Here is a 16,736-nt window from a genome sequence, read left to right as displayed (position 1 = left end):
TGGACAGATGGAAAGTGGGTCAGGGAGACTGTCTAGAAGAAAGTTTACGAAGTTTGGGCCAGGGGCCGGAGCGATAGGACAGCGGTAGGGCGTTTGCCTTGAATGCAGCCAACACAGGATGGACCCCAGTTCAAATCTGAGAATCTCATATGGTTCCCTGAGCCTGCCAGGAGAGATTTCTGAGCGCAGAGCCAGGATTAACCCCTGAGCGCCGCCGGGTATGACCCCCCCCCCAAAAAAAAAGTTTGGATCAATGTGTAGATGGACAGGTAGTGAGAGGCACTGGGGCCAGCTTGTCCTCTAGCTGTGAACAGAGCAAACCTGCCTGCCCCCTAAGGCCCGTGTGGCACTGCCTGGCTCTGACACCCAAGCTCAGAAGTGGCGGGAACCAAGGCTGGGCAGAGGGTCCAGGAGTGTCAGCAGCTCACAGGATAGCAGGAGTGTGAGAGCACCTTTCCAGGGGCAGGAACAGGATCTCCGAGCCCACGGGTGCTGGAGAAAACAGTTCCTTAGGAAACCAAGCATTGCTTCTGCAACGCTTGTCCTTCCATCTGTCTCCTTCAATGAACGTCTCTGTCTCAGTTCTGCATGGGAGGCAGATAGGGGGCACAAGCAGAGCTGCGACTGCCCGAACTGTGACCAATTCTGGGACCTGACTTCTTGGAATTGGGTTTATTCAAGGGTAAATCAAGGTCATGGGCTGGGAGGAAGGAGAAGAGGGAGACAAACATTGTAGTTCTTTTATAAAAATTGTAAATTCGGGGGCCGGGCGGTGGCGCTGGAGGTAAGGTGCCTGCCTTGCCTGCGCTAGCCTAGGACAGACCGAGGTTCGATCCCCCGGCGCCCCATATGGTCCCCCAAGAAGCCAGGAGCAACTTCTGAGCGCATAGCCAGGAGTAACCCCTGAGCGTCACAGGGTGTGGCCCAAAAACCAAAAAAAAAAAAAAAAATGTAAATTCGGGGCTGGGAAGGTGGCACTAGAGGTAAGGTGTCTGCCTTGCAAGCGCTAGTGTAGGACAGACAGTGGTTCGATCCCCCAGCGTCCCATATGGTCCCCCCAAGCCAGGGGTGATTTCTGAGCGCATAGCCAGGAGTAAACCCTGAGCGTCAAACGGGCGTGGCCCAAAACCAAAAAAAAATTGTAAATTCAGGGCCGGGAGAGATAGCACAGCGTCGTTTGCCTTGCAAGCAGCCGATCCAGGACCTAAGGTGGTTGGTTCGAATCCTGGTGTCCCATATGGTCCCCCCATGCCTGCCAGGAGCTATTTCTGAGCAGACAGCCAGGAGTGACCCCTGAGCATCGCTGGGTGTGGCCCAAAAACCAAACAAAAATTGTTAATTAAAATTTAAAAAATAATAAAAGAATGATGATTTACAAAGTTATTGATAATTGAGTTTTAGGCAAATCAGATTTTAACAAAAATTCCACCACTAGTATCACCCCCAATCCTCAAAGCTACCAGACTCCATCATCCCTGAACCATGCACACCCTGTCTGCCACCTTAACAGGCACGTTGTAAAATTCTAGGTTGCAGTTTAGATGTCAAATTGCTATAAAGCGGAGGCAGTGATTTTGGAGTTAGAGATGTACCACTCTTCACACCCCTCATGACAACCAAAGCCCTGGCCACTGTTCCCCCTTATCATCTTTTTCCTTTCTGCCTTGATTTTTGCCACACTCAGCAGTGCCCAAGGTTTACTTCTAGCTTTACACTCAGGAGTCACTCCTGGTGGGCTTGGAGAACCATATGAGGTGTCGAGGATTGAACTCGGGTCAGTTATGTATAAGGCCAGCACCTTACCAGCACTTTTGTTTTGCCCCTGCCAACAGTTGCTTTCTTTCCCCTCCCTGGCTCTGGGGTCAAGGGTGATCCAGGCATCCTCTCTTTACTACATGACATTTCCTTATCCAATTATTCTATAGACCAAGATAAGCGAGATAATCCCTATGTTTCTTTCTTCTGCTTGACTTCACTCAAAGGGATCTTCCAGCTCTAACTAAGTTGCAGCAAATTGTAGGATTTCATTGTTCCTTGTAGCTGCATTGTATGGTTCTGCAGGAGAAGCTGGGGGGCAGGTGGATGGTGTCAGGGAGTAAGGTACACCTCCCTGAAATAGAAGGTGCTGAGACCAGGGTCTGACAGCACCCCGTGCACCCTTGGACAGCTCTAAGACACAGCAAGACACATGTGTCCCAGTACCTGCTCCAGCAAATGTCTGCTCACAGTGATCCTGACAGTGCCGTGGGGGCCCTGTACTGGGATTGTGGGGGGCTGGCCTGTTCCCAGGGAGTCTGGCTGGGCAATGGGAGGGAGACCCTGAAAGGACTGTTGGTAGGGGGTGGCCAGGGGGCTGACTCTTTGGCGACAGGTAACAAGGCTGTGGGGACTCAGGCACCGTGGGCACTGCAGACAAAGACTAACTCATGTGCTTGGCTCATGGGGTCACAGAAAGTGATCCTTCAGTTCATCTGCATTCCCTGGCCTGTGGGGTACACACAGCTAATCCTGCAGTGTCCTCCTGTGGGGCTGGGCTCCACCTTATACTCAGGGCTGAGTATAAGGGAAGGCCCGTGGGATCCAGGCTCCTGACCCTCATCTCTGGGCTGCACTGCTCCAGGCCTTGCCAGAAGTCACAGGCTGGCCCTCGCTCTGGTGGCCAGTTGGTCCCGAGTGCTGGGCCTCACTCAGCACAGGGTCAAAGTGACCCGTTGGACACTGCCCTTCCAGAGTGGTCCAGGAAGAACATAGGTCCTCTAAGCTGCCGTCATAGGCTTGCTGGGAAGTGTGACGTCCAAGGGCCCAGGGGAAGTGTTGGAAGGAAGGAAACCAAACTAGTGTGGGACAGAAGTTGTTCTGTGGCCTGGCAGCTGGGACCAGGGACAGTGCATAGGCCCTGCTGTGCCCAGTACCTGGTGTCCTGAGCATGGCCAGTGGGCTTGTGCAGGGCCACCCTGCCCAGGCCAGGTCTTCAGGGCCTAGGTGGAGACCTACTGGTGGTGACATGCTCTCTGGGGCTTGCAGAGATTCCTGGGAGGACCAACTGCCCAGAGGGGCCCCCTCACCTGGGGTGTCGGTGTCACTTCCCCAGGGCTGTCATGCCCAGGAGACACCCCAGCCCCGGTAAGGATGCTGCCAGGGGCTGGGGCGCCCCTGAGTGTGCTGGGGGTACCCCTTCCCTGCGCACTTGTGCTCGCTCAGAAGTGGGCGGCGGCTCCGGGATGGCCCCGCGGCGCGGCCTCTGCGGGCCGTCCCGCTGTCGCTCCACCCCGCGCCCTTCTCCAGGCTCCGCCCCGGCGCTCGGTCCGCCCAGCCCGCGACAGCCCGGAGCCCAGCAGAGCCGAGCCGTGCGCTGGCGGCGCTGCCAGCCTCTCTGCCCGCCCGCTGCGCCCTGCTCCGGCCCGGCGAGGGCCATGCCCCGAGCCCCGGCGGCGGCGCCGACCCCGGCCTGGCCATGAGGAGCGGCGGCGCGGAGCGCAGGGCCAGCGTGGCGGGGGCGCCCCCCGGCTCGCCGCCCCCCGGCCCTGGCCAGCCCCGCCGGGACTCGGGCGATGCCCGCGCGCAGCCGCGCCCGCTGTTCGCGTGGAGCAAGTGGAAGAAGCGGATGAGCTCGTCCATGTCGGCGGCCACGGCGCGGAGGCCGGTGTTTGACGACAAGGAGGACGGTGAGCGGCGGGCGGGACCGGCCCGGGCAGGGCGTGGGCACCGTTTCTCCAAGGAAACGCGCGCGCCGCCCTGCCGCGGTGCCCACGCGTCCTCCGTGTCCCCAGCAGCCGTCACGGCTGAGCCGCCTTCTGCCTCCCTCCCTGGGCAGGCAGGTGTGCGCCGGGGGCCAGCGTGCGCCCACAGGTGGGGCGCGCTGCCCTGCCCAGCACTGCCCAGCACTGCACTGTCGCGCCCCGCGGTGGCCTGGCCTTTGGTCCTGCTGCAGTGGTGCCAGCCTCGGTCCCTGGGACGGGGGGCGAGGGGCGCTGTGGACAGTAGCTAGCTCAGCACCCCTGGTCTTGCCACTGGCGCCAGCTGCCCGGTGGAGGCGCCCAGTGTCACTGGATGCTTCCAACCCTTTCTTAAAATAGTGGGACCCGCCTCTGCCTTCGGAGCAGCTTTGATCATGGCCGAGCCGCCCAGCGCCAGCGGCCAAGCTCTTCCTTTGTGATAAATAATTTAAGCTTGATAGGAATCTGCAGCCATCCAGCTTGGGCCCATGTGGGTGAAACAGACGCCATGTCCTGGCCCTGGGCCCAGAGGGACACAGAGCCTGTTGGTGGGCTCTCCCCCCTCCCCATCTGGTCAGCAGGGTCTCCCCCCACCAGCCTTTAATGGTGCAGACTCTGGGAGGGAAACAGAGCAGGAGTAGCACACAGGTACTGTGGCCATGTGTGTTATGGACTGTGGACTGTGTGCTGTGGCCAGTGCTAGACTATATGCTGTGGCCATTGTGCTATTGACTGTGTGTTGTGGACATGTGCTTTGGACTGTGTGCTTGGACCATGTATGGAACCGTGTGCAAGATTGTGTGTGGCCCCTGAGCTGTGGGCTCTAGTGCTTTCAGATGTGTGGCTCCACCCTTCCTGCAACCATATGGGTCAAGTTGGCTTAGGCAGCCCCTGCCAGTGGCCCTGGTGGCAGGAGTCTGAGCCTTCCTGGAAGAAACCATCCTATGGGTTCAGTGACTGAGATGTCAGTACCTTCAGGTGATGGCTCTGGTGGCAGTCACTGCTATCTCAGAACTCGGGCCTGGAAAGAAAAAGGGTCCAGACATGGTAGGGATGCCCTGGCCAGTGGCAATGGAGGAAGTGCCCTCATATCTGGGTGGGTGTGGGGCCTGCCAGGCACTGTCTGGGCTTTATCCAAAGGACTGATGGGTAAGCTGAGGGGTCTTGGCCAGGAGACGTCTGACCAACAAGCACATCAGACTCAGCACAAGGCCAGGGCAGCAGCTTAACAAGGCGAGGGTCCCTTGTGGGACAGTGGTCTGTCCCTGCTGGGGCCTGGCTGCCCAGCTCCGCCCACAGTGCTCTCTCTCCCCTGCACCCACAACATATATCCTCCTGCAGGATTGCCTGCCCCCTTTGCCTGGTCCTTCTGCCTTCAGATCCATCCCCTCCAAACCACCTGCTTCTAGCATGTTTCTCTGCACAGCTGGTGGTGTGATCTTTGGACCTCTCAAGGCCAGGCAGGGGCCAGTGAGGTGGGCAGAGATGTTGGTGGCCTATCCCGTGGGACCAAGGCACCTGCTTGCTTTTCAGCAGTAGTGGAAGGTTGGGACGAGCAAGGGAGAGGGTGACAGCTGTGATGCTCTGAGGATGCGCTTGCTTCCAGGAACCGAGTCACACCTCAGCAGGAGGCGTCTGCCCCTCCAGGAATGGGGCCATGGTGGTGGTGGTGGGGTTCCCCAAGCTCTGGCAGCCAGTCCTATGCTGACACCCCAGATGTGGCAGGTCCCTGATGCCCTGGAGTATGTGATAGTACTTGCCTGTATGTGTCTCTGTGTTAGTGACTGCATCTGTGTTCATTTGCACGTGTATGATTGTAGGTATGTCAGTATACATATACATATGCTTGTATATGTGTCTGCATGTATGTGTATGTCTGAATATGTGCCTGCATGTCAGAAGGTTTGTGCATGTGGGAAGCACTGAGGCCATCCTCTCTGCCTGTGGTCCCTCCCTGTGGTCCATCCTGGGTTCATCCCTATGGTATCTCTCTGTGATCCACCCATGTAATCCCTCTCCATGGTCCCTCTGTGGTCTTTCCCTGTGGTTCCTTCCTATGGTTCCTCCCTGTGGTCCATTCCCCTGGTGCATCCTTGTATTCCAACCCCATGATTCACCCCTGTGGTCCTTCTCTGTGGCCCCTTTCTGTAGTCCATCCCTGTGGTCCTTCTTTGTGGTCCATCCTTGGTACATCCCTGTGGTCCCTCCCTGTAGTTCATCCCCATGGTCCATCCCCATGATGCACACATTGTCCACCCCTGTGTTCCATTCCTCTGAGCATTGCAGAGCCTGGAATTCTCACTCACAGTTTGAGGTACCCCCAATTTCCTGGAGTGCTCAAATTTTGCTTGGCAAGTGTGGAAGGAACATGATGCTTATAGAATAAGGCACCCAGAGGGCAGCTCTGTGACACCCTCTCCTTCCCTGAGCTCTGGGAATCAGGACTATTACTCAATGGCCTGTGCCACTGGCCAGTGGGCAGTGCAGGGAGGGGCATTTTTCAGCATGGCCAGAAAGCTGCAAGTTGCAATATTGCCTCCTGTCTATGTGCTTGTGAACTTCTGTCTGCTCCAGAAGGCCCTGGGCCAGCAGCAGCATCTTCTGCCTGTTGGGTCCAGAAGGAGTGGTTCCCTCAGTGTGGAACTCATGGAAAACTTGTGGTTTGCCTTAGAGGTGCTCCCAGTGCCAAATCAGTGGCCCAGTCATGTATGACCTTGCAGCATCTTTTTTCCTGAGAGAGGGTATTGGTGGCTATTTGCTTGTCCTCTCTAGCTGCTGGCCAGCTGCTGAACCCCTGTGAACTCTGCCTACCTGGGGGGGGTCAGCCCTTTTCCCCTGCCTCCTCCACCACCCTAGCACCTCTCAGGACCCTGCATTGGTGTAGGCAGAGTCTGAGGGAATGCTGGCATTTCAGATACGGGAGACAGTATCCTAGGTGACCTGCAAAGGCTGCCGACCAAATTGCCTCTCCTGTCACTGCCCCTCGCCCATGTGGAAAGGCAGTGAGATTTATTTCAGTCCTGGAGCAGGCGATGGAGTGGGTGGGAGGGAGTAAAAATAGGAGTGAGCTGCTGCCGCTGTGGCATCTCTTAGAAGGCGCCTTCCTCGGGTCACTGCCCCCGAGTGTGGGGCTGCAAATGGAGGGGCTTCACTCAGCAGGGGCAGCTGTGCCACACCACAGCTTGGCCTGTCCCCAGTGCCCCCTGTCCATTATCTCCCAAAGGCTGCTGTATCCAGAACCTTCCATGCCTGTGGTCTATATCCTCAGATCTGGATGGGTTCGTGGGGTGACCTTGGTGTGCAGTGAAGGCTGAGTGTGTCTGAGGGTCCCCTGCAATCGTCACATGAGCTTATCTGGCGCTAACCCCAGAGTGGCAGGCTCAGGGGTTCAGTCTGACCTCTCAGCCTTGGTGTCCTTAAGGGGTCAGCTCCAGCTGGCACTGACCCTGCAGCCTCTAAGGGGAATCGGGCTCCAAATAGTGGCCACCCCAACCTGCTCTGGGAACTCTATGGGATGGGCAGACATCCTGGTTTCTTCTGTTCAGTGCTACTCTTATCATACCTTGCGCAGTCCCCAAGCCTGTCCTTTCTCTTCCTTCTTGCAAACTGGCTCTGAGTTTCATGCACAAACATGCATGCAGCACATTTTTTTTTTTTTTTTTGGTTTTTGGGCCACACCCGGCAGTGCTCAGGGCTTACTCCTGGCTGTCTGCTCAGAAATAGCTTCTGGCAGGCACGGGGGACCCTATGGGACACCGGGATTCGAACCAACCACCTTTGGTCCTGGATCGGCTACTTGCAAGGCAAACACCACTGTGCTATCTCTCCGGGCCCATGCAGCACGTTTTCAGAGATGATTTGAGTTGGAGAGAGTGGAGGAAGTACCACCTGACAAAGCTTTGCTGGTCTGGCTCTGCGGCAGTAGCCCTGCAGTGTGGTGCTATGATTGTGACTCTGTGGCTGTGGTTCTGTGGTTGTGGCTCTGCATATGTGGTTTTGTGATCGTAGCTTTGTGGCTGTGGTTCTGTGGTTGTGACCCTGTGGTGGTGGTTCACTGGTTGTGGCTCTGTGGCTTTGTTCTGTGGCAGCGCTGCCACTGTGGTCCTCCAGCTGAGGCTGCTTAGCCCGATCTCTGCAGAGTTGATCCTGTTCTTAAGGTTCTGCTGTTCTTGCAGCTCTGTCTCCATTTATTTGGTTCTGCTTCCGTGTTTCCATGGTTTTATGGCTGTGCTTCTCTGGTGGTGGTTCCCTGGTTGTGGTTTTATGGTTAGAATCTGGGAGTAATGCCAACACTCCACATGTCACCTGGGGGTAATTGAAGGCACAGTGGAGTCATGAGGTGGAGCCTGGGACAGGAAATTTGGGTTCTCATCAGGCCCTTAGCTCCCCAACTATGCCGACCTAGGCTGTTCCTGTCCTACCTCAGACTCTGGTATCCCTGGATCCTTACTGGGCATGAGCCTCCATCAGTCCTCCCCTGGGAGGTCTCCAGCCTGAAGCTCCAGCCCTGGCAGGCAGTGAACTGGCTGTGCCTGAGTGCCGACTCCAGATAAGCTCTGGTTGGCATGATCGATGGTGGAGCTCCCATCCTACTTGAGGCTGAGGCCAGGATGATCTTTACTCCTTTGTAGCTTTTCATTATGTAACCAAAAGTGAGAATAAAGAACTGGAGGCTCCTTACATAACCCAGACTAATGTGGCAGCTTTTGTAGCTTTTATATCTCCTCCCAGCCCAAAGGAAAGAGGGACAAAATATTGATTTCTTAAAGGCTTCTCAGTCTTCCTCTGTCTGGACACAGCAGACTGACAGGAATGGAGAGGGGGACTCAGAGATTGCGGGACCCAGTGCTGAACTTGATGACCCCATGTACTCATGGTTCTTCTCCCAGTGGCTGTGATTCTGTGCGCAGGAACTAGGGAAAGGGTATCGGGAACTGGAGACAGTGTTCAGGAACTAAGAGAAGGTTTGCAGGAAATGTGGAGTGCATGAGAACTTGCCAATTCTCAAGTCTCAGCATGAGTAATGGGGTGTCCCCAGACAATTCTCAGGCCCCAGCAAGTGTAATGGAAGTCCCCCAAAGACAGCTCTCAGGACAGGGGAAGACCTGCCCTGGCTTCGCTTCAGAAGGGCAGTGCCTGAGGCTGAGCTGTCTCGAGATTGAAGAAAAAAGACAACTCTCCCTGTACCTGTGGGCATCCTAGAATTAGCTCCCTGTCAGCACCTGTGGTCAGCTCCCTGGGGCCAACATTGTGGTCAGTGCCTGCGGGAAGCACGCAGTCAGCATCTGTGACCAGACCACACACAGCACCATGGTTAGTCAAGCTGGTTGGTACTGCGATCAGCACCACGGACAGCGCACGGTTAGTTCCTTCCTCCCTCCCTCCCTCTTCCTTCCTTCCTTCCTTCCTTCCTTCCTTCCTTCCTTCCTTCCTTCCTTCCTTCCTTCCTTCCTTCCTTCCTTCCTTCCTTCCTTCCTTCCTGCCTGCCTGCCTTCCTGCCTGCCTTCCTGCCTTCCTTCTTTTCTTCTTTTCTTTTTTTTTATTGTAAGAATTTATTCAAGAGACAAAATTGATTAACATATTGAGGTAAACTGACATAACATAATATAGTAACATAACATATAATTAATATAATATAATATAATATAATATAATATAATATAATATAATAATACATGTAAGTCAAAGAACATTTCCGAATAAAACACAACTTTTTTTGATCATAATGACTTACATATCTTTCACAGTAGTATTTTAGGTACATATTAACATTGAATCAGGGGAATATCCATCACCACCAGTGTTGTCCTCCCTTCATCCCTGTTCCTAAGCATATATCCCTTTCTCCCTCCTTTATCCCCCAGAATGCTAGTGTAACTAAAAGCATATATGTTAACACTAATGTAAACCATATTTTTTGCAGCTCCAGATATTTTTACTAGTGGTTTATTTTATTTTATTTTATTTTATTTTGGTTTTTGGGTCACACCTGGCAATGCTCAGGAGGTATTCCTAGCTCTATGCTCAGAAATCACTCCTGGCAGGCTCAGGGGACCATATGGGAAGCCTGGATTCGAACCACCAGCCTTCTGCATGAGAGGCAAATGCCTTACCTCCATGCTATCTCTCCGGCCCCATATTAGTGGTTTCTTAAAGGTTTAGAGTCAAAGGAGCACTGTATAAACAATGTTAGAGTGGCAATTATCATTTACATGGGCCCACCAAAGTATGGGGGTCATGGAAAGGAAAAACTTTTGGCCTAAGTACAAGGAGACCTTACCCCTGAAGTTTCCTGACATCCTTCTTTTCTCTTATTTTCTCTTCCTTCCCTTCTTCCATCCTCCCTCCATCCCTTCCTTCTTTTTTTTTTTTTTTTTTTTTTTTTGGTTTTTGGGCCACACCCGTTGACGCTCAGGGGTTACTCCTGGCTATGCGCTCAGAAGTTGCTCCTGGCTTGGGGGACCATATGGGATGCCGGGGGATCGAACCACGGTCCATCCAAGGCTAGCGCAGGCAAGGCAGGCACCTTACCTCTAGCGCCACCGCCCGGCCCCCATCCCTTCCTTCTTTTCTCTTATTTTTCCCTTCCTTCCCACCTTTCCTTCCTTCCTTCCTTCCTTCCTTCCTTCCTTCCTTCCTTCCTTCCTTCCTTCCTTCCTTCCTTCCTTCCTTCCTTCCTTCCTTCCCTCTCTTCTTCCTTCCTTTCTTTCCTTTATTCCTTCTTTCCTCCCTCCCTTATTTCCTTTCTTCCTCCCTACTTCGCTTTCTCCTTCCTTCCTTCCCTGCCTCCTCCCTCCCTCTCCTTCCCTCCTTTGGCAGCAGTAGGAACCCTTGGCTGAACTCTCAAGGACACCCTCAGCTCCCCCAGTACCTGCCCAGGGCTCGGAGGGAAGCAGTTCCTTTGGGATGCTGAGGCTGTCCCTTAGTCCTTTATGGGGAGCCAGGAGCCTGAGAGTGTGAGTCTAACTGAGGATCTGACTGCTGGTGCTAATCGCTCTTGCTGCTAAGTGGTCCCAGGGCTCCCACCTCTGAGTGACAGTCGAGGGTTCCACTTCAAGTGCCTGAGTCTGTGAGTGTGCAAGCTGTCAGGGGAACCAGCTCTGTTCAAGCAGGCAGGGGGAGGGGTCTTAGCTCAGAGTGGTTCGTGCCTGCAGGCTTTGCCAGCACTGCCAGAGGAGGCAGACATGGACATACTTGCACACATGTGAAACACAGCACAGTGTGTGTGTGTGTGTGCGCGTGCGTGCATGCAGAGAAGGGAGACAGACACAAAGCCACATGGACATACACAGGAATACACACATGTGAGCTTGCATGGGAAAGCAATGGGAGCGGAGCCAGGGCCCACTCGGCTCCAGTTTTGGGGGGGGCTGAGCAGAGACAGTGGGTGGGTTCCCTTACCTCAGGCACCCCTGCTCTTCACAGGCCAGATTCTGCTTCCACTGGGGAGTGGGGCTAGGGGCGACTAATGCTCCTGTGTGTGGGGTGTCGGGGTCTTGCTGTTGCCTTAACACCAGCCCTCTTGTCTGCAGTGAACTTCGACCATTTCCAGATCCTGCGTGCCATTGGGAAAGGCAGCTTCGGCAAGGTAGGGACAATGCCAGCCAGTTCAGGGAGGGCACGCAGACTGTGAGCATGAAGGGGAGCCCTTGGTGCCCTGAATGGCGTCAGACTGTCGGTCCTGCCACTGACCCTGTGGGCAGAAGGGCTGGAGTCCTCTGTCCTGGTTCTTCAAGCTAGGGGATGTGGGACTCGAGGGAGCAAGAATGGCCTGGGCTTGGTGTCTGCTTCTGCTGCTAACTCCTGATTTCCTGCTGGACAGGTCTGCGGTGACCTCGATTGCCTGGACACAGGAGACCCCAGCAGTGGGTCTTGGGTTCCAGGGCCCTCCGAGGCTGCCTCTGTCCTGGCCAATCAGGGCTAAGAGACTGTCCTGGTGTCCTGCAGATGGTCCCAGTGCATGCCTGGGACAAGGGCTGCTGCTTCCTTCCTTAGCCAAGAAGGGTCTGGGCAGGAGGGGGCCAGGGGAAGCCCACAGAGGGTCCTGGTGGGGCTCGGATTTGTCCACCTGTCTGGTGGGTGGAGAAGGGCCGCAGGCTGAGCATCAGTACTTGCAGGTGTGCATTGTACAGAAGCGGGACACTGAGAAGATGTTCGCCATGAAATACATGAACAAGCAGCAATGCGTGGAGCGCGATGAGGTGCGCAATGTCTTCCGTGAGCTGGAGATCCTGCAGGACATCGAGCATGCTTTCCTCGTGAACCTGTGGTGAGGGGCTGTGGGGCCGTGAAGCACCCGAACACGCCCCACGCAGAGATATGCCCCAGACACCCCCCCATAGGGATACACTCCGGACACTCTCCACACAGAGAGGTCCCACAGATATATGCCTCCGTGTAGAGACATGCCCCTAAGACATGCCCTGACAGAGACATGCCCCGCATAGAGACACACCCTCAGACACGCCCCCATGCAGCAACATGTGCCCACAGAGACATCCCCATGCAGACATGCCTCCAGAGATTCCCCGGACACTCCCCTCACTTCATGACCCTGCCTCACCACCACCCCTGCACTATCTTTCATCATGTCAGACCATGTCATGCCACATCCTAGAGCTCCAAGACACCCTTAGCCCCACCACTCCCCTTCCAAGCCTTCACACTACCCACAAATCCTCGTCACTTCCAACATGCCCCAATGTTAAACAACCTCCCCGGTACCTCGCCCCAACAGGCCCCTTCACCCCACTGCCTACCCCCATTACCACTATAAGAGAACATTTAGGGTGGGTCATGCAGGTTGCCCCCCCCCCCCCCGTAGATGACAGAGCACAGAGAGGTCAGTGGGGAGTTTGGGACCCTCTTGCCCAGTCTCTGGTCCCATCCCCACTTGTGGGGGCCTGAACCCTGCCCAGAGTCCTCCACCCACTCCCAGTGCAGGTGTGAGTGCTCCAGTGTGTGGCGTTGGGATGGGGGGAGATGCCCAGCATGCCCTGAAGGTTGAGGGAGGGTGGCAGAGCTTTGCAAGGTGGCAAGGTGGCAGCTATCCGTCCCCACAGGTACTCGTTCCAAGATGAGGAGGACATGTTCATGGTGGTGGACTTGATGCTGGGCGGGGACCTGCGCTACCACCTGCAGCGCAACGTGCACTTCTCTGAGGACACGGTGCGGCTGTACGTGTGTGAGCTGGCACTGGCCCTCGACTACCTGCGTGGCCGGCATATCATCCACAGGTGCGGCCCATGCTGGCAGAACCAGAACAGGCCCCTGGGTACTGACAGACCTTGGGCACAGCCCCCTGGGTGCTGACTAAACCCACAGACATGTCTGTGAGGGTCATGTCCTGTCACATCCAGTGGTGCCACTCCCTGTGATGCCCTGGGCTTCCCTGGAGACAGGAGTTGCTGTTTTGGATTGTAGCCTTCCATCCTCCCTGCAGTCTCTGTCTGCAGACTCTGTGCTGGCTACTCTGGGCTGGATTGGGTTTGCACCCTGGAACTCTGCCTCCACTCCTGGCCCTGGGGCCCCTGCCCCTGGTTGGGGAGCAGCCCTAGAGTGGAGCCCTCTGGGCTGAGCTGGCCAGCAGCCTTGTGCCAGCAGCAGGCAGAGCGAGTGTATCTGCAGCGGGTGCTACTCTTCCATAGGGATGTCAAGCCAGATAACATCCTGCTGGACGAGCAAGGTGCGCACGGACGAGGGCCAAGGGTACGGGCGGGCGAGTGGCCAAGGTGGGCAGGGTAGATCTGCGTGTGTGGCCCTGAGGCTGGGTGGTGGCATCGGCTGGAGGCAGCAGCCACTGGTCTGTCTCCAGGACATGTTCATCTGACCGACTTCAACATCGCCACCATCATCAAGGATGGGGAGAGGGCCACGGCACTGGCAGGGACCAAACCGTACATGGGTGAGTACAGTCACCTCCACAAGGCGATGGACAGGGCACTCCTCTGCAGGGGCAGCAGCAGGGATAGTGGGGGTGATGGTGGGCAGTGTGGATGACAGTGGACAGTGGGGGTGATGGTGGATATTAGGGGTGATGGTGGGCAGTTGAGGTGACGGGGAGCAGTGGGAGTGATGGCAGACAGTGGCCATAGTGGAGAGGCTGTTGTGGGCAGCAGTGGCCGTGAATTCTGTGGCCCCTGGAAGGCGTGATCGGGCGCCCGCCCTGGTTCAAGGTGTGGCATCCATGGTGACAGTTGTGCCCCTTCTGGAAAGCTCCCGAGATCTTCCAGTCTTTCATCAGCGGCGGCAGCGGCTACTCATTCGAGGTGGACTGGTGGTCGGTGGGCGTGCTGGCCTACGAGCTGCTGCGGGGATGGGTATGCAGGATCTGAGGGGGAGGCACTGCCCGCCCGGCTGTCCCTGACACCCACCTCCAGCCAGGAGGAGGTCTCCTGCTCTTGTGTTCTGGGTTGGGGGTCCTGAATACTCATGTGCTGCCCCCCCCTGCAGCGGCCTTATGACATCCAGCCCAGCAGCTCTGTGGACTCGCTCGTGCAGCTCTTCGGCACCGCCACGGTGCAGTACGCGCCAGCCTGGTCCCGGGATACTGTGGTTCTGCTACGTAAGGTGGGCTGGGCCCAGGGCTGTCCTTCCCCTACCTGACCTTTAGTGCACCCCTTCCCCTCCCCAAACTGCCCGGTTGTGCTCCCAAGACTGGACCATCACCCACAGTACAGCCATGCCCCATATCTGGCCCATCCTTCATCCCATGGGAAGCCTGGCACCCCTCAAGGCCCCAGAGCAGATAATTTTATGAACCTCCACCCCTCCCCGGCTGTACGCAGGGACACACTGCTCAGACGGTCCCTGCAGCCAGTCCCTGCTGAGCAGGCATCTCACAAGAGCCAGAGGCCACCCTAGGTGGAGTGGGAGACAGTTTGTGGTGGTGCAGGGTACAGACACAGGGCATAGTGCACTGTCCTCTGACTCATCCTTCCTACAGCTTCTCACAGTGGACCCCAAGCACCGCTGTGCCAGCCTCCGGGATATGCAGTCTGCACCTTCCATGGCCACTGTGCTGTGGGACCAGCTGAGTGAGAAGAAGGTGGAGCCTGGCTTCGTGCCCAACGTGAGCAGGGGGAGGGGTGGGGTCAGCATCCACATGAGCCCAGAGGGGTGGGCAGGGGTCAGTGCCCCCGTGAGCCCAGGGGGGTGGGCCGAGGTTCGTGCCCATGTGCGGCTGAGCAGCTAGGGCACAGCAGCCAAGGACTAGGGCGCATGGGCTCAGTACACACCCCACAGAAGGGCCGCCTGCACTGTGACCCCACCTTCGAGCTGGAGGAGATGATCCTGGAGTCAAGGCCGCTGCACAAGAAGAAGAAGCGTCTGGCCAAGAACCGGTCCCGGGACAGCAGCCGAGACAGTTCCCAATCAGTGAGTAACAGCACCTTGGCCAGGCCCTGACCCTACTTTGCACACATCTCACCTGTGCACAGGACCTGACCTGTGCACATGGTCTCACCTCTGCACACGGCCTCACCTGTGTACACTCCCCTCACCTGTGCACATAGCTTCACTTGTGTGCGCACAGCTCCCCCCTATCCCACTCACACCTGCTATCTGCAGGACCAAAGTCCAAAGCTCAGAGTACCCTTGGGCAGGTGCTAGATTCTGACCTCAGGTGGGAGTGGGACCCATGGCAGGTGGGGAGGGTCTGAGGATGGGCCGAGGGGCGCCCAGGGGTGCTGAGAGTCAGCATGGCCTGGAGCGCCTTTCGTGGGTGTGAGTGATGCTGTCCCCGTGCCTCAGGAGAACGACTACCTGCAGGACTGCCTGGATGCTATCCAGCAAGACTTCGTCATCTTCAACAGAGAAAGGTGAAGCCAGAGCCTCACTGCCCTTTCTGGCACTGCCCTGAGCTTGGGCCTGTATGTCCTTGACAGCATGGTTGGTTGTATAGGGGCATGGTTGGAGCATGGCCTGGTTGTGGAGGGGCATGGTCAGGGCATGGCTAGGTATGATGGGGGCATGATGGGCGTGGCTGGGTGTGGTGGGACCTGTTCTGGGTGCCCCAACTGCCCCTTCCATGCTTCCCTCCAGGTTGAGGAAAGATCAGGACACCCCAAGCGAGCCCTTCTCTGACCCTGACCCAGAGCTTTCGGGGGCTGCTGCGGAGTCAGCACAGGACAGCAAAGAGGCACAGCCAGTCCCGGCCCCAAGTGGGAGCAGCTAGATAGGCCCGTGGCCTGGACACAGCCTGGGAGAGTGGCACTGACCAGCTGCTCTTCTCACCCCGCTCCTCCTCTTCCCTGACATTCTGACCTCAGTGGCCCAGGGCCTGTGTGAATGAGGACCTCATCGTGGGCACCCAGCCTGCTGCTCTGGTGGACAGGAGAGCCCGCCCCACACAGGACTGAGTCCACTGTGTCCCGGGCTCCACACTGCTGGGCCGCTGTGGGGCTGGGCACGAAGTTTCCGGCCCGTTTCTAGGGTCTCCACCTCAAATTACAGTGTGAGGACCAGGGTGGCTTGTTTCTGTGCTGTGACACTCCCACACCCCACTCCCAGCTGCCAGTTCTGTGGGCTGGGGTGCCCCTCCCTGGACCACTCCAGCCCTTCGTCATCCACCTGGAGTGCCCCAGAAGCCTGTCTCCTGGGCCCCGGGAGGCCCCACTCTGTGGACACAGAGAGGGCTTGGGGATGGAGCCTGGCATGTAAGCCCTGATGGGAGGAGAGGGAGAGGATCCTAGAAGCCACCCCAGGCCAAATGTGTGAGCACAGAAGCTGAACTACTCTGAGGCGGGGTGTGAGTTCATGTGTTGGGTGACGGGGGAGGTGAGGGTGGGGGAGACTGTGACCTGTGCAGGGGAGTGGGTGTGGTAAGTGGCCCATGTGGGAGGAGAGAGCCAAGGGTTGAGCTAGAGCAGGGGTGAGGGATGGAACTAGTGATCTGTGAAGGGTGGGGCTGGGGAATGTCCCCCCATGCAGGGATGTGGGGGTGAGAGCCAGGGATGGCAGGTGAATCCTGCAGGGATGAGGGGTGGGGTGGGCCTTGTCACCCGGTGCAGGGTAGGGGCT

General features: G+C 56.8%; 1 protein-coding gene across 1 annotated transcript; it reads left to right on the top strand.

Annotated features, from left to right (window-relative positions):
- Positions 1–3,454: 3,454 nt before the first annotated feature.
- On the top strand, positions 3,455–16,447 carry STK32C (serine/threonine kinase 32C). The gene is made up of 12 exons (XM_049764586.1): positions 3,455–3,665; positions 11,249–11,304; positions 11,834–11,985; positions 12,779–12,952; positions 13,364–13,401; positions 13,531–13,620; positions 13,932–14,035; positions 14,169–14,285; positions 14,662–14,787; positions 14,961–15,092; positions 15,468–15,535; positions 15,759–16,447. Exons 1-12 carry the CDS (start codon positions 3,455–3,457, stop codon positions 15,889–15,891), a joined length of 1,401 nt encoding a protein of 466 aa, XP_049620543.1. The 3' UTR covers positions 15,892–16,447.
- The last annotated feature ends 289 nt before the right edge of the window (positions 16,448–16,736 follow it).

The sequence above is a fragment of the Suncus etruscus genome, chromosome 17, assembly GCF_024139225.1.
Source record: "Suncus etruscus isolate mSunEtr1 chromosome 17, mSunEtr1.pri.cur, whole genome shotgun sequence".
Classification (NCBI taxonomy): domain Eukaryota; kingdom Metazoa; phylum Chordata; class Mammalia; order Eulipotyphla; family Soricidae; genus Suncus; species Suncus etruscus.
Note: the sequence above shows the minus strand (reverse complement) of the source record. Positions and strands in the feature narration are given on the sequence as shown.

Bases quoted from the DNA above. Each gene is read 5' to 3' on its own strand.
- STK32C (XM_049764586.1), top strand. From the start codon at position 3,455: ATGAGGAGCGGCGGCGCGGAGCGCAGGGCCAGCGTGGCGGGGGCGCCC. The intron at 13,402-13,530 runs GTGCGCACGGAC...GTCTGTCTCCAG, and splicing joins CATCCTGCTGGACGAGCAAG to GACATGTTCATCTGACCGAC. The intron at 15,093-15,467 runs GTGAGTAACAGC...CCCGTGCCTCAG, and splicing joins GCCGAGACAGTTCCCAATCA to GAGAACGACTACCTGCAGGA.